Here is a 24,052-nt window from a genome sequence, read left to right as displayed (position 1 = left end):
TCGATCCGCAGAAATTTACCTGCGGGATGATGAGGGATAAAAGCAGAAAAATGTGCATCTTTAGCCCAGAAAGCTGATAGCCTGCATAGTTTTGATAAGGATCAAGTAAGTACTGGTTGCTACATTCTTAAAGGGTCTCATGACTGCCTGTATGTCTCATCGATAGTTAATACCGAACTGAATGATAAGCACCAGAGAAATCTTGTGACAGTAGTTTTAGGAGTAGAAATTGCAAGAAGACATTTATGATCTATACTCCCTGCACGTCCTCTCCCCCTTGAACACTAAGCATATAACCACTAGCTTCATACAGCAAAAATGCAGCTCTTTCGGCCCACAAGTCCTGTATCGTGCTACCTAAATGAACTTACTAAGTTGCACGGATCATCTCAAGAATTCTTTTTTGAGGGTCGCACTCAATGATCCCACAACTGGGAGACGTGTTAGGCGTAGGGGATGCCGTGGCGGACCTCAGAAACCCGTTTCTGGGCCATCAGGGTCGGGCCGCATTGGTCGTTCTCGCTTGGGCAGCAGCACCCAGGGCAGTGCCTGGCATATTGAAGGCGCTCAATAAACGTCTATCGTAAGAAGGTCAGTCAATCAATGCACAGTGTATGATTTTTCCGCTCCAGTTCCCCATTAGAGGGCGCGCTTCCAGGACCTCAATAAACGGCTTCTCTTTAGCAGGCGCACGCGCGCTCCTTCCAGGGCACACGGAACTCTGGGCTAAGGGACACAGCTGCCCCCGCTGCACACGCGCATCCGGAGGTGTAACCCATAAACCCCGCCGGCCTTCACTTTGCGCACGCGCCCTTTGGGGTAACTGCTCGCGGAGGTAGCGGTGCGTTTCCCGCCAGGCCAGGGGAGGCGTGACGCCAAGCGCAGCTTGATGACGACATTTCGGCGCGGGGTAGCCGAATGGCGGTCTCCGTCCCTTAGGCGGGCGACTTTATGGGTCCCACAGGTGAGTGGTTGGGGCCGCGTGCGGGACGGCCCCCGCGTTCCGGCCCCCCCCCCTTCCGGACCTCCGCCTAAGTCATTTCCGTTTTCTACGCGAGCCGCAGGCCTCAGGCCCGGCGCCGGTAGCTCTGCCCCCGGCCGGGCGGGCAGGCTGGGAAGCCAAGGGCTCGGCTGTGCGCTCATGCCGTCTTCCTGGGCTGCGCACTTCGTGCCACCTTCTCGCGCGCCGCGCACACCCGGTCCTGGTGGGTGCTTGGTTAACGTTCGTTGACGGGTTGGCGGAAGGAGAGATTCAAGTTAAAGTTGAGCCTTGGGCTCCACAGGCTGTGTGGGAGGAAGAGCCGGGTGTGGATTCTCGCCTGACTCTTCCTCCCTGTGTGGACCGACCTTTGTGAGCCTCAGTTTCGTCTTCTGTAATATGGAGCTCCCATGCTCACTTAACAGCATACTTGTGAGCATACTCTGCTTCTCAGAGCGCAACCAAAGGGAGGCCTTGGCAGTAGTGTGATTTGCTTGGAATGACTGGCGATGCCTCTCTGAGAAGAAACCCCAACAGGATCCGAAGCAGCCATTGAAGAAAGTGGGTGTAAAGTGGCGGATGCAGGGAACACTTGGTACACAGCGGAGAACGGTGTGATGGACGAGCCAGGCTGTGGCAGCGTTAGAGAACAGGGCAGACGAGACACTGCCCTCTCTTGGAAATACTCCTTGTTTTGGTGCCTCTGGGCCTCAGTTCTTAAGCTGCTGCCTATGCAGGCTTCGTCTAAGAAGGAGGTGCTTCCACCTCATCATCTCTAAAGCTCTGCCCTTTGCAAACAGGCCAAGATTTTATTTATGCTGCTTTGATCCTTCTGCTTTGGTCATCTTAATCAGTGTTCTCCTGGCCACTTGGTTCAGGAGCAAAGTGTTTACATTTTCCTTGAAACTGAATTTGATAGCGGGTGCCTGGATGGCTCGGTTGGGCTTGATGGATTGATCACTCGTGGTTTTGGCTCTGGTCACGGTCTTGCTGTTCATGGGTTCAAGTGCAGAGCTTGCTTGGGATTCTCTCTCTCTCTCTCTCTGCCCCTCCTCTGCTCATGTGCTCTCTCTAAATAAATAAATAACCATTTAAAAAACACCTGAATTTGACAGCTAATATCAAGAATTGAAGAAAACCTGGAAGATGCTTATATTGCCAAGAAGCAGAGATGCACATCTCCCCTCAACTCCACTGCCTCACAGCCTCCTTGCATCTAGTCTTTCTCCATCCACATACACTTTCATTTGCCACCTCAGCACCTTTACTCTTGCTGTGGGCACAGCTGTGCCAGGAAAGCCATCATCAGTGGGACTCGGCAGGCTCCCTTCCTGTTCAAGTCTGGATATTTTCCGTTTCTGACCTGGGTGGTCAGAGAGAAGGGAATCTAAAGAGTTGCTCCTGATTTTCTGATGGCTTGTTCGAAAGCTTCCTCCAGCTTGCTCATCCCCTCCATTCATTCTCATAGAGCACGGGTGACATTCGGGAGATTCACCCACCTGTCTCTGTGGGAGATGTGTTAGGAGATGAGTATATTGGAGTCTTGGCTCTGCTGAGTGAGGGCAAGTGAGTTACCTCCTCTCTGCTGCTAGTTCTTTATCTGTATCGGCCCAGCAGATTGTTGTGAGGAAGTATAGTCTGTTCTTGCTTAACAAACTTAGCAGCTTAAGACTGCGTCCATTTATTATCTCACAGTTCTATAGTCAAGTCCAGGAGGGCTTGGCTGGATTCTCTGCTTAGGATATCACAAGACTGAAATCAAGGTGTTGGTTGGCTTCGCTGTTACCTAGAGGCTCTCAGGAAAAATCTTTCCAAGCTTCTTCGAGTTGCTGGCAGAATCCACTTCCTTCGGGCTGCAGAACTAAGGTCCCCATTTCCTTACTGGCTGGCAATGGGAACTGCTCCATATCTTAGGGTCCGCCCACTTGAGACTTCAATTGTATCTGCAGAATTCCTTCACAGGACCTGCATGAGCATTTGGTTGAATCGTGGAGGGCTATCTTTAAAATTCTGCCTCCCACTGAGTATTAAATGAGGAAATACGTGGAGGGTCCTTAGAACCAGGCGTGCCACACAGCAAGTGCTGTACAAGCTTTACAGATTCGCCACTGCGAACTCGGCTCTGAAGCTGGCCACCACGTACTGCATCAGAACAGCGTTTTTGTAAAACGTGAAACTTGGCAGCACAGGCTGTGCTGTAGTATAGTGTCGTGTGGCAGATGTTGAGATTTCGCCTTGGTTTTTTCACAGTGGTTTCCTAAGGTGGCCGTTTTCAACGTTCCCCAGGAGGCTGCTATGGCGTTCCCTCACCTGCAGCAGCCCAGCTTCCTCCTGGTAAGTGTCAGTTGCCCGCGTGAGGGTCAGTGAGATGATGGTTCTACAGCTGAGGGACTTGAGAGTCCTGTCCACTGACTTGAACTTTGCACTGGTGGTTTTCTGAGGGGCATGTGAGGAAAAGAACGTTGGACTTGGGATTAGAATCCTTAGACTTGGCTCTGCCCCCTAATGGTGTAGGACCTTGGGTTTACTCAACCTCTGAGCCCTGTTTTTCTTATCTACAAGAGGAGCTTCTTACCTACAAGATAAGTTGATTCACATGCCATTTTTACTGCTTCCTGAGGTCTGGGGAGGAGCACGGGAAAGGATATACATCAGAATTTTCATGTCTTGTAAACCTTTACACATTTATGGGATATTCTAATAATCGTACTGTCATCCCTGGACAATGGAGGGGCAGGGACCCTGCTGTGCTGGGGGCAACCAGGACTGTACTCTAAGTATTAAACATGACACCAAGAAGTTAGGTGTGAGGCACATATCAGTGGTGAGGATTCCTAATTTCAGGTCCCAGAAGATACTTCTCGTAAACATTTATTCAGAAGGACATCCTTCCACGGCGCACCCTCTAGAGCCAACAGATGCAGTGCCTCTGGCATCGAGTGGGTAGAGACCAGGCATGCTGCTAACCTACCCACCCTCCGTGGCTGCAACAGCCCAGGTTTCCACCTCTGACTGAGACACCACCTTCATTTAGAGGTGGCTAAGGCCTTAGGTATCCTTGGGCAAAGCCCCCTTGGTTCACATTCCGATATTTTCTCCTGATCTTAATCCATACCCCATGACCTTGGGTAGATTTCCTTCATTCTTGTCCTGAATTTCCTAGCCTGTCCATCACCTTCGTGATTAGTGTCAACATTGGTTAAAGCTATCTATCATTTCTCACCTGCGTGCCTCGTTTCTTAAGATAGTGAGTTTCGTTGGTTTGTTACCTACTGAATAAAGGGTAGCTTGGTTAAGAGGCCTTCTGTCACTCTCATTTTGCTGGGCATCCTCACTGATGATCACAGTGGGGTCATCACAGGGGGTCGTCACATGGGAAATTTCCAGTTCACGTGTATACACTCAGTGAGTACCCTGTGGTCTCTGGGGGTGTCCTACGCATAAGTAAGCATCCTCTTCTGGTTGTGGGACTGACCCTGGAGCTGACCCCCTGCTTATGGATTGTGTGGAAGTCACCTCGGTCGTGCAAATGTGCAGTTCTCTGCTATAAGTGGGGATGCCTGACAGAGGGTGCAGGGAAGAAGCCTGAGAGTTGGCGATGTAGAGAGCCAAGGCGTCTCCTAGTCGTGTCCTTTAGGCCACTGACACAGGCACGAGGTGCCGGGGAACCAGGCCGGTGGTATGTCTGACTCCTACCTGTCATTTGGATTTCTGTTTTGATTCGAGCCAGGATAACCGCAAAAGCCACCAAGTGAATATGCTCATGATCTTTTTGGTTTGTTCTATCTTCTAGGCTAGCCTGAAAGCTGACTCTGTAAATAAGCCTTTGCACAGCGGTGCCAAGACTTGGTTAAAGTCATTGAGGATTTTCCAGCAAAGGTACAGCTGTGCTAGCATCTCCTTGGGGCATGTCTCATACTCGTTGAAAAACATTTTTTTTAAGTTTATTTATTTATTTTGAGAGAGAGAGAGAGAGAGAGAGAGAGAGAGAGAGAGAGAGAGAAAGAATATCCCAAGCAGACTCTGTGCTGTCCAGGCAGAGCCCTGTGCGGGGCTTGATCCTGTGAACTGTGAGATCATGAAAATCATGAGATCTTGTGGAAATCAAGAGCCAGATGCCTAACCGACTGAGCCACCAGGCGCCCCTGAAAAATGTTCTTATATAAGCCCCTGATTCCTACCTCTGAGCATTGCCCTGGACAGAGGCTTGACCCAGTATTGTAACTGTCGCGTGTATGGACACATTTAAACATGTCAGCATGTAGGCCAGGGGTTCTCAGCCACAGGTGCTTCTGTCCTGCATGGGATACTTAGCACCGTCTGGAGACATTTTTGGTTGTCACACAGGGGAGGGTGCTACTGGCATCAAGTGGGTAGGGACCAAGTGTGCTAGTAAGTATTCCCAAATGCACAGGACAATCCCCGCCCCAACAAGGAAGCATCCAGCTCAAAAAGATTGAGAAACCCTGATGAAAATACTGAAAAGATACATTTAAATCACACCCAGAATTATCAAATAGTAGTGTAAGCCCAGGCAGCTGGCCTGGACAAGGATTCTCACCGATGATCACAGGAATGTCATCAGGGGTGGTCAGTGACTCCAGAAATTTCCAGTTCATGTGTACACACTCCATGAACAAGGTGGGCAGTTTGTGGCACGGGGCTGGACTGGGTGGGAGGCTCACGTGGCATGGAGCCCGGCAGTGGGCACCGGTCCTCAGCAAGCCTGCCCGCAGCCTCCCCTGCACACCCATTTCAGGAGCTGCACGCCATCTTCCCGTGGCTGGTAGAGAGCATTTTCGGCAGCCTGGACGGTGTCCCTCATTGGCTGGAACCTCCGCTGCTTACAGGGGCGAGTGAGCCCTGTGGAGTACAGCATTGCAATGGAGTTTCTAGACCCCGGGTAGGTAGGTTTGTCACCCGAGAGGGGCCGGATGTTTCCTCATGGTGATCCCATTCTTGAGGCACTGAATTTCTCAAAACTCAGAAACCGTCAAAGCAAGATGGTTTGCAGTTCGTTGCCCTGTTTTTGTTGTTTTAATTTCATCTCCAGTGGCCCAATGATGAAGTTGGTTTATAAGCTCCAGGCCGAAGACTATAAGTTTGACTTTCCGGTTTCCTACCTGCCTGTAAGTAAGCCGTGGGGTGAGAGCCGTGCTCGGGCAGAGCACCCTGCACAGCGGCTGCGGCCGTGGGGGAGGCGGGCAGGGCTTGAGGGGCTGCGGCAGTGGGCACGGCACCATGGTGTCTGCTCAGGGCCCGGGGGGCGTGGCACATAGAACTTCAGTGGCTAGTTTTTTTAAAGATCATTCCAAACTCTGCCCATGGGGAAGGCGCCACACTCCTGGTTTGTACCTGGCTGAGTGGCAGGCAGGGCCATGTGACCAGTTGCTGTTTTTCTGAGTCTCCGGTCCAGGGGGCAGAATTAAGGGATGACTTGTTCAGGGGGGTTGAGGAGCAAAGAAGACGGGGAACATCAAGTGCTTGACAAGGCTCAGAAACTCAAACAGCTGCTGCCCTTGCTGTTTGCGGGTGTTCCTGAGGATGGCGTGAACAATTCTGAGTGGAGGCCCTCTTGCTCTGGTGCTACCCAGAGGACGGCACCACTCCCCCAGGCAGGGTCTGAGTGCCTGTGGCCTCCACCGCACCCCTCCCAAAGGCTGCACTGCATGGGGCGCCCTGCCAGAGCCTGTCCACAAGCCCAACACGCTCTCTCCGCAGGGCCCCGTGAAGGCATCCATCCAGGAGCGCGTGCTCCCCGACAGCCCCCTGTACCACAACAAGGTCCAGTTCCCCCCGACGGGGGGCCTCGGCCTGAACCTGGCCCTCAGTATCCTTTGTCAGTCCCCCAGGGGTGGGGAGGCCATGGGTGGCCAAGACGTAATGCTGAGGGTGGTCCAACAACCCCTGCCTGTTTGCCCCCTGACACTGCCGTCAGATCCGTTCGAGTACTACATGTTCTTCTTTGCGTTGAGCCTCATCACTCAAAAGGTACAAAAGGGATGCCCCTAAGCAGCTCTTTACCAAAGCCCCCATGAAGGGTGGGGGCTGTGGCCTAGGACTTTCTTTCTCTTCCGTCTCCACCTCATTTCTCCAGCTCCTCCTTTGCATCCTCCTCCAGCCTTCGCCCCTCAGGCCATTCTCACTTAGTGAGGATGACAGGCTGGTGGGCGGATTTGACAGGTCATGTGGGGTGACCTGGGTGCCTCGAGTGGTAGTCGGGAAGGCTTCCCACAGGAAGTGCTTACTGGGCATGGGCGCAGGGCACAGGTGCCCAGGAAGTTTGCTGTACGTCATCTTCCCATGTGCCGAAAAGGACTGTGGGGTCTCGCCCCCTGTGGTGGGAACTTTGCTCCTGGCACTGCCCAAGGTGCTTGTGTTCGGGCCCTTGGGATATGGCCCATGGCCCAGGGCTCATGTGCAGTGATTTGAGCCCTGCAGTTGCTGGGGTTAGCAGCCAGGGTGGCACCCAGAGCTACACACCAATGCAGATTTGCTTTTCCAGCCACTCCCTGGGACTCTCCACATACGAACTTCAGACTGTGCCTATTTCATCCTCGTGGACAGATACCTGTCATGGTTCCTGCCCACAGAAGGCAGTGTGCTCCCCGCACTCTCCTCCAGTCCTGGGGGGCCCAACCCCTCACCCGCTCCCAGGTAAGGCTCTCTGGTTGCCCTGGCCCTTGGCCTGGGGTGGCCCAGCCCTGTGGCTAGCCTTTAAGGCCTGGTTCTTCCATGGGGGGGGGGGGGGTCTGGTCAGCGGGCATTGCTCATAGGGACAGTAGTGCCACTCTTTGTTCATGGTGTCCCAACTTTTCTTATGCCTGAGATCTCAACCCCAGCTGCCCTAGCACAGACTGGAGAGGAGGGTAAAGGAGGACATCTGTGTGGGTTTTCAGTGATTAGGTCCTGTGGCCACAAGGACGAGGGCTGGCTTTGGTCTGGGAGTGGGCTGGGTTCTGCCCACAGCAGCCCTCCCCACATGTGCATCCAAGCCCCACACTGAAGCGGTGTGTTGCCAGGGCTGATTGATGGCACTAGGCAGGTGGTGCTGGAGAGAAAGGGGCTGTGGGCAGGCCACAGCAGGGCTGACATGTGGAGGAATAAGAACAGGAAGAATGTGTGTAGGCTGCAGGACCAGGTCTTGGCCTGAGCCAGAGGCCCTGGGGCAAAAAGCCTTTCGTGCCAGTCCAAGGCTGGGCTGTGGCTAGACCGTGCAGGACGGGAGTGTACAGCCAGCCTCAACTCGAGGGTGAACTGAGGCCTTGGCGGGGTGCATTTAGCCAGTGGCTCATTGGCCGCCTCTCCCCAGGAGACGCTCCTGACCTGGGAGCTGCCAGCTGTGCTCCTCACCCTCCTCAGTCTTGCTGGTGTACCTTCTTCCCTGGGAGGCAGGTTCAGGCCCACCCCACATCTGCTGACGTGTGCCGTGCTGTGACCCAGACCTCACATGTGTGCACAGATGTGCCCAAGGAGGGGGGATTGAAAAGAGGAGGTGGGGGCACGGAGGTGGGGAGAGGCTGCCCCGGCATGAGTAATGCTGCGGCCAAGAAGGACCAGGGCTGGCCGGGTTCACACCCTCTCAGAGGCAGGTTTCAGCTGCCCAGCTGTTCTCTGGGCCCGATTTTGTTGGCTTGTTTTAACATAGAATTCAGACTTCTGGAAAACTTGCCGCAATAACAAAAAACTTTCATAAGTCCTTCACCTACGTTTCTGAATCATTTCATTCTTTATCTGTATGTGTTTTCCCTGGGCCATTTGAGTAAGTTATAAATGCACTGCCTGTTCCCTCTTAATGTCTTGGAGTGTATTTCCTAAGAGCCAGTGCATTCTCCTACACAGCCTCCTGCACTTCTATCCAAGTCAGGGAATTAATATTGCTACCCGGCTGCCATCTAATCCTCAAACCCCATTCGGGCTGCACTGTCTACCCCACTAATGTTTGCCACCTGGCTGGGATCTGGGGGAGGGTCACTCTCTGTGTGTGGTTGGCTCTGGTCCCCCTCCAGTCTGGAACACTCTCTCAGTCTTTCCCTGTTTCCTGACCTCAACACCTTTGAAGCGTGCAGCCTGGAGGTGTGCAGAATGCCCTTATCTTAAGTTCTCTGGTATTTCCTAGTGATTAGACCCAGCAGCCCGTGGAGTCTGTGTGCTTGCAACATTGTCTTGATCGCTGGGCCAAGGGGGTGTTGGCCAGGTTTTCCTACCATAAAATTAAATGGGTCCTTTGTGCCTAAATTAATTAACAAAAGGGATTTGTTGGGAAGATCTACTGAGACTCTGTAATTATCAGTGGTGTTCGTGTCCCTTGACGATCGTCAGCCAGATCAGTTATTAATTGGTTGGTTGCCAGATGATAGCTGTCTGGTTTCATCCTATAGTTATCAGTGGGCATTCTGTGGTAGGAAAGACTTTTCTTCCTGTCTGTTGATGGTGTGTATCGATATGGATTTGTATGGATTTGGGGGTCGTTCTATGATTCAACAAGTGGTAATGGTTACTGTTGCCAGTGATGTTGATGTTGAGATTGCCCCTGGTTGTGCCAGCAGGATCCCCTAACGAAGGCCTTTTCCTGTGTCTCCCTCAGAACACCAACCATGCCCTTCGCTTCTTATGGCCTCCACCACACCAGCCTCCTAAAGCGACACATCTCTCATCAGACATCTGTGAATGCAGACCCTGCCTCCCATGAGATCTGGAGGTCCGAAACTCTGCTTCAGGTGAGCGCGAGGAGGCTCTTCTCATCTTCTGTTTCAAAATAAACTGCCTGGCCACCTTCCACCCCCAGGGGCAGAGGCCTAAAGACTGTCCTCAGCCTGAAAGTGGTTCTGAATTGTTGGTGTTCTCCTGCTGTGGCGTGTGGGAATCAGACTAGAAGAAACGTGCCCATGTGTCTAACCTGTATGTCATTGGTAGTATTTTTCATCCCAGCGTCCCCTTTCCAACGACTTTTGTCTTTCTCGTGGTAATATGAGCGCTGCTCAGTTTCCATTGGATCCGTGTAAAAGCTTTCCCCACCTTCGACATTTTCAACCTGTTCCCACGTTGCTGGAGATGTTTCCTGTGATCACCATCATTTGGATATTAACCCCTGCCCCGGTAGCGCTTTTGTTGTTGTTGCTTGGTTTTGTTTGTTTGTTTTATTTTAGGGAGAGAGCGCATGCACACGAGCAGGGGAAAGGGGCAGAGGGGGCGCAAGAGAGAATCTTAAGCAGGCCCCATTCTCAGCGCAGAGCCTGACACAGGGCTTGATCTCATGATTCGTGAGATCATGACCTGAGCCGAAATCAAGAGTCCAATGCTTAACCAACTGAGCCACACAGGTGCCCCAGAGTTCAATAATGTTCTGTCACGTGGATATTCCCCTTTTTGTGTTTCTGTTCATCTATGGATGGCCACTTGGGTTGTTAGCACATTTTAGCTATTGTGAATAGCTGTTTCTACATGGATGTACAGATATCTCTTAGAGACTCTGATTTCGGTTCTTTGGGGTATATACCCTGAAGGGGAATTGCTGGGTCATATGATAGTTCTATTTAATACTTTAAGGAGCCGCCATACCATTCTCCACAGTGGCTGTACCATTTTATATTCCTGTCAGCGGTGCACGACCTTACCAATGCCCATCATTTTCTATCTTTTAGTATAGCCATCCTCATGGATGTGAGGTGGTGTCTCCCTGTGGTTTTGATTTGCACCTCCCTCATGGTTGATGATTTGAGTATCTATTCATGTCCTTATCGGCCATTGGTACGTCTTTGGCGAAATGTCTGTTCAAGTCCTTTGCCCATTTTTTAATTGAGTGGCTTTATTTTTTTGTGGTTGAGTTTTAGGAGTTGTCTTTCTATTCTGGGTATCCGTTCTTTATCACATACACGATTTGTAAATACTTTCCCCCATCCTGTGGGTGACCTTTGTCTGTGGATAATGTCTTCTGACGTGCAAAATATTTTTGAATTTTCATCAAGTCCAATTTGTCTGGTTTCTTTTGTTGCCTGTGCTTTTAGAGCTAGAAATCATAGCCCAGTCCAGTGTCCTGAAGCTTTCTGCCCACAGTTTTTTGCTAAGAGTTTTAAGTCTTAGCTCTTACATGTATGCCTTTCATCCATTCTGAGTTATTTATTATTCATGGTGTGAAGTAAAGGTCCAGCTTTATTCTTTTGCATGTAGATACCCAGTTTTCCCAACACCATTGGTCGAAAAGAACTGCCCCTGGAATGGCTGTGATACCTTAGATGGAAACCATTTGACCATCCAGTGCTCTCTTGCAGGTTTTTGTTGAAATGTGGCTTCATCATTATTCCTTGGAGATGTACCAAAAAATGCAGTCCCCTCACGCCAAGGTAGGTTGCCACACTTTGTCATCCCCTCTGCTCTGGCCCTGGTGTGCCTGGTCCACCTGCTGCTTCTTGTCCTTGATCTCAGCTCGTTGTCAAGGGCTGGATGGTGGGAAGCAGAAACTCACCATCACCCCTTACTCTGATGCCGGACGGCAGGTGGGTTTCATTCTGGGGTGGGCTTGCACCCTGCGGGCTGGAGGCCTGTCCTCTCTGGGGTCCTCCCCATGCTATTTCCAGAGCCCCCTCCCTGGCAGCCGGAATGGCTGAGGTTGTGGTGCTCGTGCTCTGGGGCCAGGAGAGCTGCGGATGCCTCTGGGAGTCACATCCGGGCCTGTTCCCTCTGCTATCACAGCGTCTCCTGCTTTCCTGCTGAGGTGGCACCCGGCCGACTTCGCTCACCTTGGTGCCCGTACTGCCTTCCACCTCCTCCAGAGCATTGGCAGGCAGCCCTTTCTGCAGTGGGTGGGATCTGATGCCTCCCTGCATGCAGCCTGGCCTGTCTCCTCCTCTTTTTCCCTTCTCTTCCCTCACAGGGCAGCATGCTCATTTGCAGAGGCGTGAAGGCAGCTGTGTCCCTGGAACGTTCCCAGGGCCGGCAGCCTACTGGACTCGTCAGAGTACAACAGCTCTGTTCGCCTCTTATTAGGCAGGGTGGGCACCTAGGTTCACGCTCCATGAAACCGCCTGAAACGTGTGAACCGGGGCCTGTAACCAACTGTGTGATCTGTGGCTTCTGTGCACTTCTGTGTTTGCTCCTCAGACTTTGCTTTTGTCAACGCCAGACAGAATTCTTGAGAGATTCCTTACGAATTAACACTCTATAGGCTAAAATTCACGAGGGTGGCCTGTGACCTTCCCTCTGTGATTCCAGCAAGTGGTGGTGGTTCTGCAAAGTGTTGGCAACCAGTTCTGCTTCTCTGCTGCCCTTCTGAGTACCCATTTGGGGAGCAGCCCCCAACCACTGCTCTCTTAAAGTGCAGAGTGACCCAAATCTCTGTCCTTGACATCACAGGGAACGGAGGGAAAGCCAGAACTCTGTCTTGGGCCTCTCGCGTTACTAAGTGCTTGCCCTGCCATTGCTGCTTCCACAGTGGGCTGGCTGCATGTTCCTGGCTGGTGCACGGGGGTCAGGGGCCAGGCTTCCCCCTAGGGCCCTGGGGGCTCACTCAGCCCCTGTGCATGTGGCTTTTGCAGAGGCCGGGGCTGCTTTGCTGCATTGCCTTCCCATCTGCTCGTTCTGTCTTCTGAGCCAGGGGGAGCACATTCACTGTCATTTTTAGCAGATCTGCCAGTCACAGAGGTCCTCTAGGTTGTCTCCTGTGAGGATCCCGAGCCCTATACGAGGGAGGAGGGTGGGCCGTCCCTGCCGGAGCAGGGGAGCCTTCCCCTTCTTCCTCACGTTTGCTTCCTCTTGGCCAGACCGCAGGGCGGGGGAGAGCTGCTCAGAATGACTGGTAGTCAGGGGGCGACTGGGAAGCCCCCACCAGGTACCCATTGAGGTGTTTAGTTGTGTTTTGTTTTGTGTTGTTTTGTTTTGTTTCCTATTTGTCTTTGCCTCCTATTGAGGCTGAAAGCAAAACCTAAGAAAACCTGGTGTGTGGGAAGGGGAGAAGGACAGCCATGGAGGTCTGCTTCACCTGAGGCTCCTTACCATTTACCCAGGCCTGTGCTGTGCCGTTTGGAAATCCTAGCCTTGGGGTCAGTTTTCCTGATGTGAAAGATGCAGGAAACGCAGCTCTGAGAGGTCCCATGGTGCGTCCATGCGTAGCCTGGGTCCGGAGCGTATGCTCGCTCCTTACAGCCCGGGCCTCTGCTCTGCCTCAGCTTACTGGGCAGGGAGGGCTTCAGGAGAGTCAGATGGTCGGTAAAGACCGCATATTCCTGCAGGACACTGTGGGGCCTGCACTGTGTTCCTGCAGGCTGGGCAGACCCCCAACAGGGGAACCATGTGCTCCCTGATTCCTCGCTGAGAGCTGTCGCTGAGCCCGGGTCTGGCCCCGAGGAAGGCCATGAAGGGCAGACACCTCCTTGCTGTGCTGCTTCCTGCCCCTGCTCTGCGCGTCTGTGGCTGTGCCTGTCTCCTCGAGGTCTGGCACATGCATTCTGACCTCTCCCGTGTGAAGCATGGTACGCGGTGGGAGGCATGGCCCTCCCAGGGCAGGATGTGTGCCAGGGCCGGCTCTGGGTTGTGCTTGGCTAAAGGGGACTGCTTTAGCAGGCCTTGTCGCTGCAGCGGGGCAGGGCAGAGGTGGGGTAGGGGTGGACAGCTTAAGCCAGCTCTGCTGTCATCCCCCATGGCCCAGGCTGTCCCAGCCTCAGGGTTCCAGCTGCCTCTGGGTGTGTGTGGCCATGACCAGATTCTGGGGGCCCGTCGGGACTGATGGAGGGCTCTGTGTGTCTGGAGTTGGGGAGTCCTGGTGAGGTACGAGAGGTGGGTCTCCCAGGATTCGAACCCATGAGTGTTCACGTTACCTTTAACGATTTCGGGAATGTGGGGTGTGGAAGGTGTCAGGCCTGGTGAGCTAAACCTTGCTTGCCTCTGTGCCACCCTGGGAATCAGCCCCATTCAGGAGGGGTCGCTGATTGGATCTTTGACACCTAGGAACTGATCTCATCATATATCAGTTTGGTAAATTTCTTCTTGGGACAACACAGGGAAGTCCAATAAGTTACAAATTTTTCTTTCTTGAGCAAAGAGGTCTCCATCTGGAACTAGCTCCTCAAAAATTTCTCTTCTGAGCCTCGGGGCCTTCAGGGCCTTGGTGGCCATCAGTGTGTCCCAGCAAGACTCCTGGGATCCTGGTGGGCTCCAGTGTGCACACGCTGCACACAGAGCATTCAGGGTTGGGGGAGGGCAGGACCCTCTGGAAGGAAAGTGAGTCAGGCTGACCTCAGGGAGCTGGAGAGAACTTCAGGCCCCAGAGACATGAAGGAGGCTGCCCAAGTGACCTTGAGGGTCTGTCTGTCCCTCTGCCTGGCAGGTGGAAGAGCACCCCTTGGGCCTGGCTCTAGTCTGCCCACCAGGAAGGGCTCCGTCTGGGCGGCTGAGAGGGTGGTGTCCCATTGGTCTGAGGCTGCTGGGCTGTGATTGTTTGGATTGTCACTGACGTGCTTTTGTTTTTGTTTTTGTTTTTGTTTTTTGTTTTCTCTCCTTACTTCTGGGCTCACTTTTGTCTTTCTCTCCCTGCTGTCCCCTCCCCGGTCTCTCCCCTCCTGTCCCCTGCCCTGTCCTCTGCCCTCCCTGCCTGTTCTTGGCTTCTCTGTTTTGTTGTCTCTCAGCTGGAGGTTCTGCACTACCGACTCAGTGTCTCCAGCGCCCTCCACAGCCCTGCCCAACCCAGCCTCCAGGCCCTCCACGCCTACCAAGTACTGGCCGCTCTCATATTGTTTTGTTTCACCCCTGCCCTGTGGTGTGAGCCATGGAGCGCATGGCAGTGCAGTGGTAAAGCGAGGGTCCGGCCGGGGGCCAACTGGGGTGATTCAGGCCAATTCCAAGCAGAGTGAGGCCAGTGTGTGTTGGCGATGGTGGCAGGCATCCGTCTTTAGCCTGGCTCAGCCCTCAGCTTGGTAGACTAGCCCGGGTTTGGGGTGTGGGGCCACCAGATCTGCCTGGCCAAGCCCCAAGCCAGTTGGAATGTGGTAGGCTCTTGGGAGTTGGTGACTTCTGTGCTTGGCCCTGGGTTGAGGGAGCGGAAACAGTGTGGCCTTCGCAGTGGCCTGACTCACCTGGCTTTGCGGGCCTGGTACCTAGGAACTGACTGAGCCCAGGGAAGCCCCAAGGCTCATGGTGGCATGGTCTGTCAATCCCAAGCCTGTGTGAGGCCAAGGGGCAGGGAGGACAAGGGCTTCGTCCCCTAGCCTGGAGAGGCTGTTGGTCCTTGAGCATGCTGGGGCCTGGCCTCTTGTGGACTTTTGTGCTCCCACAGAGGTAGGCGAGAGCAAGAGAGGGCCTCACGGAGACTGGTCTGCTTTAGGCAGAGATGACCAGTGCGGACGGATTTGAAGTCTTGAGGTCGGTAGATGGAGTGCAGGACTACAGGCTGTTTCAGGGCAGATGGAGTCTGGTAGTTCATGGATTCACGAGATGAATGTCAGGAAGTTTGGGCAGAAAGCATGCATCTAGATCCCATGCTCGAGGCCAGGGGTCTGTCCAGTTCCCCCTCAGTGGGAGCACACCACGTTTAACCTGATATTTGAGCACAAGATAAGAAATCACGTTTGCTGGGATGGGGTGGTGAGTGCGCACAGGGTTCCCACTCAGAAGCAGCAGCCACAGGGAAGAGGGAAGAGAATGATCCAGAAGGGCCAGCAGGGGCGGGTTTAGCACAGAAGTGGTACCACTCCAGCATGTGTTGGGGAAGGGCTCACTTGGCCGAGAGCAGCATCCCTGGAGAAAAGTGCACAGCAGGAGGGGTGAGAGCCCTCCCCCCACCCACCATGGGAAGGGTTGCTGAGCTGAGAAGGGCTGGGCCCAGTGAGAAATGCCACTGGCTTTGGGAAAGTGTCCCTAACGGCCATGCGGGTGGAGGAGGCCCACTTACAGCAGCGGTGGCTGGATTCCTGTGGGGATTTGGCTCTCGAAGGGGGGGGGGGGGGGGGGGGGGAGAAAGGTTTGGCTTCTGTCCAGAGGGAAGATAGATAGCCCAGGAGCTTCCCGGTTCAGTGCAAATGCTCTGTCCTCCGCTAGGGAGATGGTGGGTGGGTCGGCGAAGGGGCCAGGAATGAGAAAGGGGGAGGCTCCTGGGGGGAGTCACAGCCTGGCAACAGTGCCCTCTGATCCTCCGTTACTGTGAAAACATCTTACGTTTTTTTGTTGTTCAAATGATGCAAGTTCATCGCTTAAGCTTACAGATAAGCAGAAGAAAATCTCCTCCTGAAGCCCCGTAGCTTCCCCCGCAGTCATATCGAGTCGTGTGGTGTGTTGCCTAGGCCTGTGGAGACAGATCCATGGCAAGGAGAGCGGAGAAGGCAGTGCCGCGGGCAGTGGTGGGGCTGTGACTGGGTGCCCGGGCTGTGCCAGGAGGCACGGCTTGTGCCAGCCTCAACGTTGCTCAGGATTTGGACTAGGCTGCCAAAAGCTGTCTCGAGGTTGTGGGGGTCCCAGAGGCCTGGGGGGTGAGTGTGGGGAGAGGAGCGCGTCCGGGCACCCCAGAGCTGGGAGCCGGAGGCAGCGTATCCTGCCGGTGCCGTCCTCTGCCACTCTGGAGACTCCATCCTGTATTCCGTCACAGAAGAGCCAGCGGACAGGCTTTCCTCTCGGGGCTGGGTCTTAAAGATCCGACCTGAACCTTGTGAATGAGAATTTCACCTGAGAAGATAGAAAGCACTCTTGTCTTGTGCTGACGGCAGGGCTGTTAGCAGTAGAGGAAGGGCCACCCTGCGCCAAGCCCCAGCTGGCTGTGTCCAGGACAGGAAGTGGATGGAAGGGTGAGGGTTACAGCAGGAGAAGGAATTTGGGAGTGTTTGTCCCTGAAAAAGGAAGCCATGGGCCCCAGCGAGCTGTCTTCATATACCTGGGAGGCAGGCAGGAGACCCTGAGTCCGGATCCAGGGTGGGATACTGGCCTGCCTTGCCCCCTGCTCCTCCTCTGGCTGGCCAGGAGTTGGGGGGGGGGGACCCCTGAAGACTTGGCCGGGCAGCAATGACCCGAGTCAACCGCAGAGGGTGCAAGAAGCGGTTGGAAGCACACAGGGAAGCATTCAGGTCTGCTTTAGCAAAGCCGTCCCGCCCTGCCTTGCGTGCTCTTAGCGGGTCTCAGAGCTGGCATGCGAGGTCTGTCTGCTGCGTGCCAGGCCCAGGGAGGGCCCTGTGGGTGGCCCACACATCCTGTCGGGGAGAAGCGGTCCTGGGCGGGACGTACATGGCCAGGCCTGGGGGCCCCACCCTGGGACCAGTCTGGGTCCTGACACAGCTCCCCCTCAACCTCAGGAGTCGTTCACACCCACGGAGGAGCACGTGTTGGTGGTGCGCCTGCTGCTAAAGCATCTGCACGCCTTTTCCAACAGCCTGAAGCCTGAGCAGGTCTCTCCCTCCACCCACTCTCACGCCACCAGTCCCCTGGAGGAGTTCAAACGGTGGGTACAGGGCATGCACAGGCCTCCCGTGTCCCTGGCTGCCACTGCCTCCTACTGCACATACTTGTTGCCCACAGTAACCTATCCTTAGGGCATGGGGTCGGCCTGTGAGGCGTCTGCAGGGTGGGGCAGGTGGGAAATCACCTTGACCCCTCCTGGGTCTGTTTCCCGACGCCTCCTCTGGCTCCACAGGCGGGTGGGGGCTGCCTGGCTGCCACGGCCTTTCCTTCCAGGCCTGCCGTCTTCAGTAGAAAGAGCCAGGCTGGCCAGAAAGAGGCCCCATCTTGTTGCCCTGTCTTGTCCCCTCCTCCCCAGTGTGGGCAGAGTGGAAGATCTACATTGACCGCACTCAGAATGCCCAGGAAAGCCGATGGGCTGGGAGTGCCTTCACTGCAAAGTGGCTCGTTTGTCATGGGAGACTGAGCTCTGTGCTGCACCCTCCCCCTCCTCTTCCCCTCTGCTCCCCCAGTCCTTCTGTCAAAAGGGCCAGGACGGTGGCCTGACTCCTAGGCCAACTGGGGCCAGCAGAGCAGGTGACTTGTGTGTGGTGACCCAAGCAGAGGTGGTCACAGGAGCCATACTAGGTCAACCGCTTGTGTGCTGTGTGTCCTTGGGACATTCCCTAATCTCTCTGAACTTTGGTTTCTTTGTGAAAAATGGGGCCCAAAATAGGAGGCCTTGCCTTCAGGGGTGCCCAGTGTTCACCCCGGCAGAGCTGGCCCTTGGAACCGGGAGCCACTTGGCTCACCTATGAGGGGACCCTCTCCTCGCCTCCCCTCCCCTGCAGGGCCGCCGTCCCGAGGTTTGTCCAGCAGAAACTCTACCTTTTCCTGCAGCACTGCTTTGGCCACTGGCCCCTGGATGCGTCCTTCAGAGCCGTGAGTGTCAGCCCCATCTTGCTTTCTTTGTCTTTGCCCTCTGTGCCTGATGAGGGAGGTCCCGTGGGGCGGATGCAGGAAGGAATCAGCTATTGCCGCAGAGGGTCACATTGGTGGGTCACATTGTTCTGCTCATTTGAGTTTTCAGAGCCAACCCCCAGGTACAGAAAAGCTGTCTGCCCTGACCTGGAACCCAGTGGGTCCACGCTGGGTGGGTTCCCAGCCCCACTGAGCCTCACAGGCTCCGCTCCCTCAGCTGGGGAAAGCACTCCTGTGTTCCACACGTTCCACGCTCGCTTCCGAAGGGCTGGCACGAGGGTTACATATCCTAAGGGTTAAAACTAATGTAACGTTGTGTGTCAGCTATCTGCAGATTAAAAAAATCATTTTAATTAAAGATGAGAAAAGAAACATCATAGGGGATGCGGAGTTCCCTCCTGCTCCCTCTCGGAGTGGCGGGTGGGAAGAGAACGTGGTAACACCTCCAGGAGAAACGAAGCCCCACGGTTAGGATCACCCCCTCCTCACCTGAGCTGCCTGCCGGGAGCCGAGCTCCAGGCCACCCAAGGATCTGGACCAAAGCCCCAGCCCCACAGCCCAGCAGAATGCCAGCCTCCAGGCCCTCAGGGCACACGTGTCCCACCAGGTCCTGGAGATGTGGCTGAGCTACCTACAGCCCTGGAGGTATGCACCTGAGAAGCAGGCTCAGAGCAGCGACTGCCTGGCCCGGTGTGTGTCGGAGAGATGGTGAGCCCCGGCCCGTTGTCCTCCCTAGGGGGACCTGCTTCCAGGTGGGGCACAGGCCCCTCCCTCCTTGACTGTGCTTTGTTGTCTGGGCCCTGGGCTTGATCTCCCACAGAAACAGCTGGTGACTCCTCTGTGCTGTCCCCTTGCCGTTGACTGTCTCCCCTCAGATGTATGTTTGCACTCGCCCCCAAGCACCCCTCGACCCGTCTTCACTAGCGTTCTGCATAGCAGCCACCACCGCCTCCCCTCCCGCCCTCACGGCCAACCCCCCAGCCTCCGCCAGCGCCTCCTCTCCACGACTGCCTTCCTTGTGCTCCTTCTGGTGCCCGGGCCAGCCTCTGCTGCGGAGGCTTTGGCCCTCTCGGGAAGGGCCGCATCCTACAGAGGATTGCGCCGTCTATAGGAGGCCTAGGTCTTCCCTGCCTCCCTTGTGCCTCCTCCCTTGCCCCCACCCCTGGTCCCTCAGCCACGATGAGGTCGTGGCAGGGGAGAACCTGGAACCCAAGGAAGAGAGCGCTAGTGAAGCGGGGGCATAGACTGGTGTAGTCCTGCCTCCAGTGGGAGTTCTGGGCCCTGATGCACTGCCTGGTCCCCAGGGCACCCTTTGTGCAGGAGAATCTGCTGATGTACACCAAGCTTTTTGTGGGCTTCCTGAGCCGCGCGCTCCGCACCGACCTGGTCAGCCCCAAGAACGCGCTCATGGTATTCCGAGTGGCCAAAGTCTTTGCCCAGCCCAACCTGGCTGAAATGATCCAGAAAGGTAAGCCCTCAGCCAGAGGGAAGCAGCACTTAGAGGGGGCCCCACGGACCCTGCATGTGCCTCACGGGCTCGCGGTGGGCTGGCAGAGGTGCCACGGGGACTCCTGGTGCACGGTGGCGGGGTGGACGTCGGAGCCTAGCGGCATCCTGCCTTCCCTGTGGCACGCGTGCCGGGCGGGAGCTGCGGGGGTGCTGGGCGGGGGAAGCAGAGCTCAGAGCTGTGTCTCCCTGGTGACTCTTGGTGGCATCAGAAAGCAGTCTTGGCCCGTGTCGTGTCTTAGATGGCTTTATCGGGTGTTGGCTTCTCTGGTTTTCTTTTGTGCATGTCGGCCTTCCTGTTGAGACTGGTGGGGGCTCAGGAACATTAGGAGTCGGGCCCCTGTGCCACTCGGTCCCTATCCCTCGGAAGCCTCAGCGGCACCCAGGAAGCCAGCCAGCGGCTACTGGCTGTTTGGTGCCATGGAAGCTGAAGCCAGAGTCGGGTTCTGCTTTCCAGGGGAACAGCTGTTCCTGGAGCCAGAACTCGTCATCCCACACCGCCAGCACCGACTCTTCACAGCTCCCACTTTCACCGGCAGCTTCCTGTCCTCGTGGCCCCCAGCCGTCACAGACGCCTCCTTCAAGGTGAAGAGCCACGTTTACAGCCTGGAGGGCCAGGACTGCAAGTACACGCCAATGTTTGGGCCCGAGGTGCGGACGCTGGTGAGTTGGGGCTCCCCCAGGCCACACGGCCGTCCCGAAGCCGTGGCAACAGCAGGGCCAGGGAGAGCACACGTGTTGTACGGAAGGAGGAAGGTTGGGTGTTGGTGGACGCTGCTGTACCTTGGCTTTTTTTCTTTTTTCAGTGCGGTCTACGTTTTTTCTGATGATAAAGGCAGCACTTGCTAGAAAGTTTTCACATTTAGAATATGGGCGTCTTGGGGGCGCCTGGTGGCTCAGTGAGTTAAGTGTCTGACTTTGGTTCAGGTCATGATCTCAGGGCTCCTGAGTTTGAGCCCCACGTCGGGCTCTGTGCTGACAACTGGAGCCTGGAGCCTGCTTTGGATTCTGTGTCTCCCTCTCTCTCTGCCCCTCCCCTGCTCACAGTCTGCCTCCGTGTCTCTCCAAAGGAAATACACACACACACACACACACACACACACACACACACACACACGTAGAATATGCACGTCTTAGTCTTGAAAGACCCTGGCCTCCTCCTGGCCTGCTGGGGGCCCCCAGGTCCGCCTGCCAGCCTGTTTGGTGGCTGGGTGGCGTGCGGTGGCACCACCCGAGCTGGCTGACCTGCCCCCATGCCCCGCAGGTCTTGCGCCTGGCTCAGCTCATCACGCAGGCGAAGCAGACTGCCAAGTCCATCTCTGACCAGTGCGGGGAGAGCACGGCCGGCCGCCCCTTTCTGTCGTGGCTGGGCTTCTGCTCCACAGACACGAACGGCTCCTACGCAGCCAACGACCTGGACGAGATGGGGCAGGACAGTGTCCGCAAGACAGACGAGTACCTGGAGAAGGCCCTGGAGTACCTGTGCCAGATGTTCCGAGTACGAGCCGGGGGAGCTGTCCCCTTCCTGGCGTTCGGTCCCGCGGCCCTCATCCCCTGCCCAGCCCGTGGGAGATACAGCCCGTGCCCACGATGTCACGTCTGGGCCCCCTTGCTGTCGCCGTTAGAGGCCCAGGGGGGCCAGTCTCCTCCCTTCACCCCGAGAGTGAAGGCAGGTAGCAGGAAGCGGCACTGCCTCCTCACGGGGCTTCCTCCCTCACAGCTCAGCGAGGCTCAGCTCACCCAGCTCACGCTTGCCTTGGGGACAACTCAAGATGAGAATGGGAAGAAGCAGCTCCCAGACTGCGTCGTGGGGGAGGACGGGCTCATCCTCACGCCCCTGGGCCGGTACCAGGTAAGGGCCACACCCCGGAGGGCTCCGCTCTCCTGGCGGCGTGGCCGTGGCTCCCGCTGGCCGAGCCTCCGAGCCCTGTTGTCCCGGCAGGCCCGGCAGCGGAGACCGCACCTGTGAGGCGTCGCAGAGGTGTGTTCGCAGGGCTGCTCGCACGGCCCAGGTTTCACCCGGGGCTCGCCTCCTTTGCTGCTTCTAGATCATCAATGGGCTGCGAAGGTTTGACATCGAGTACCAGGGTGACTCAGAGCTGCAGCCCATCCGGAGCTATGAGATCGCCAGCCTGGTCCGCGTGCTCTTCCGGCTGTCCTCCGCCATCAACCGCAGGGTGAGTGCACGCGGGAGGGCCGCCCCCGCCTCTGGTCCTGCCACCCTCGGGGAGAGGCCGGGGCAGCGTGCGGCCCTGCCCGCGCCCACTCCCCGTGCCTCTGTCTCTGCCCAGTTTGCAGGCCCGATGGCAGCCCTGTGTTCCCGTGCCGACTTCCTCGGCAGCTTTTGTCGGTACCACCTCACGGAGCCCGGGCTGGCAGACAGGCACCTGCTGAGCCCGGTGGCACGAGGGTGTGCGGCCCGCCGTCCCCGGGGCCCTAGGCTCAGCCTGCGCTTCCTGGGCAGCTACCGGACGCTGCTCTCGCTGCTTCTGGCCTTCTTCGTGGCCTCCCTGTTCTGTATTGGGCCCCTCCCTTGCGCCCTGCTCCTCGTGCTGGGCTACCTCCTCTACGCTGTGGCCATGACGCTGCTCACCGAGCGCAGCAAGCTGCACCATCTCTGACCTCAGGCCGGGTGCCGATGCAGGGCCGCCAGCAAGAGGCCCACACAGCCTCTCCCTCGAGCCTGAGAGGCCACCTCCGAGCTAGGGGGCCACTTTCCTGCAGCCATGGAGCCATGCCACGCGTAAGAGGAGATGAAACCGGAAGGGTGTGGTCCAGGCTTGCCAAGGAAGGGAGTGACATCAAAGGGCCTGTTAGTGTCACAGGACGGTGCCGGACCCAGCCACTCGGTCCTCCCTGCTTCCCTCAGCCACAGGCCCTGCAGTGAAATGGGCCTCCAGGCCTTTCTCCAACCTGACGCCCCAGGGTCTAGCTGCGTGAGGCCCGGGAGGCAGTGCTGCCCAGGAGGGGCCTCGCCATCCTTAAGGTTGGCAAGGTGGCGTGCCTCTCCTCTCCCTGCCGACAGCAGGACGGTCCCTCAGTGTCTGGTTCCAGAGAAGATTCCAAAACCCTAGAGGTTCCTGAGAAAGTTAGAGGATGGTTCTCTGATTCCTAACTTTAAGCCTAGATTTTGCCATCGCATTTGGCAAGGTGAGGGTCATTCTTCACGCATTGCCAGCAATTCTGGGGCTGGGCCCTACAGCTCCACTTTCTAGAAGAAAAGATCCTCCAGGAGCACAGATGCTCAGTGGGACAGTGCTTCACCTCTGGCTCCCTCCTGGCCCCCAAGCCATTAAGCACGTTGCTTGGTGGCAGCCCAGCGTCACTGCCTCATCCGGGACAGGCTCGCTTGTCCCGTGGGCAGAGGGGATGTGGCTGGGCCATGGGAGTTGGGCATCGTCTGGTGCTGCAGCCAAAGATGGTCAAAGGCATTGTTTGTACCTTCAGTAAAATCGAGTGCAAAGACACTAACTTTTTGATGACATTTGAATGTTCATACTACACAGCAATTTCATGTTCTCTGTCGAAAGTCATCCCCACAGGGTCTCAAGCACATGCATTCATCTTACAGGGGACGCACCAGAGAGAACATCTCAACGACGATTTTAAACCAAACCTTTGTTTTGGGTGTTTTGGGTGTTTTTAAGTTTCCAAACTAAATGTTGAGCTTTGTATTTTGATGTGAACTCAGAATAATGGCATTCTGGGGCCTGTGACCAAAAAACAAACCAAGTTTGGGGCGCCTGGGTGGCGCAGTCGGTTGGGCGTCCGACTTCAGCCGGGTCACGATCTCGCGGTCCGTGAGTTTGAGCCCCGCGTCAGGCTCTGGGCTGATGGCTCGGAGCCTGGAGCCTGTTTCCGATTCTGTGTCTCCCTCCCTCTCTGCCCCTCCCCCGTTCATGCTCTGTCTCTCTCTGTCCCAAAAATAAATAAACGTTGAAAAAAAAAAAAATTAAAAAAAAAAAAACAAACCAAGTTTGTAATTGACCGCAGATCTGAATAAAGCAGTTTTTGCTCCCGAGTCTCGTGGTCCCAGGGCTCAGCCTCCAGCGCGGTCGTCTGCACAGGTCTCCCAAACAGCTGGGGTTGGCAGAGACCACTGAGGGCACCATTGTCCTTCCCAGGGGGACGGTGGGTTTGTTTACAGCAGCAACAGACCAAGGCAGCCATAAACCCCTAAGTGGCCATGATGGGAGAGGGCAGGCCTCCGAGAGCTCTGGGAACCAGGCCCAGAGT

The 24,052-nt window shown here is 55.8% G+C and overlaps 1 protein-coding gene across 1 annotated transcript; it reads left to right on the top strand.

Annotated features, from left to right (window-relative positions):
• Positions 1-797: 797 nt before the first annotated feature.
• LOC115528142 (sphingomyelin phosphodiesterase 4-like) lies at positions 798-23,300 on the top strand. Its single transcript, XM_030335996.2, is given in 22 exon segments — positions 798-964; positions 3,230-3,313; positions 4,773-4,803; positions 4,806-4,858; positions 5,739-5,798; positions 5,800-5,882; positions 6,033-6,108; positions 6,701-6,809; positions 6,918-6,970; positions 7,485-7,636; positions 9,567-9,699; positions 11,251-11,322; positions 14,599-14,685; positions 17,248-17,393; positions 18,181-18,271; positions 18,918-19,018; positions 19,615-19,778; positions 20,274-20,479; positions 21,081-21,314; positions 21,537-21,668; positions 21,865-21,993; positions 22,108-23,300. Coding segments are annotated over 22 exon segments (2,601 nt in total). The 5' UTR covers positions 798-889; the 3' UTR covers positions 22,438-23,300.
• Positions 23,301-24,052: the final 752 nt, after the last annotated feature.

Source organism: Lynx canadensis, chromosome D3 (genome assembly GCF_007474595.2).
Source record: "Lynx canadensis isolate LIC74 chromosome D3, mLynCan4.pri.v2, whole genome shotgun sequence".
Taxonomy (NCBI): domain Eukaryota; kingdom Metazoa; phylum Chordata; class Mammalia; order Carnivora; family Felidae; genus Lynx; species Lynx canadensis.
Note: the sequence above shows the minus strand (reverse complement) of the source record. Positions and strands in the feature narration are given on the sequence as shown.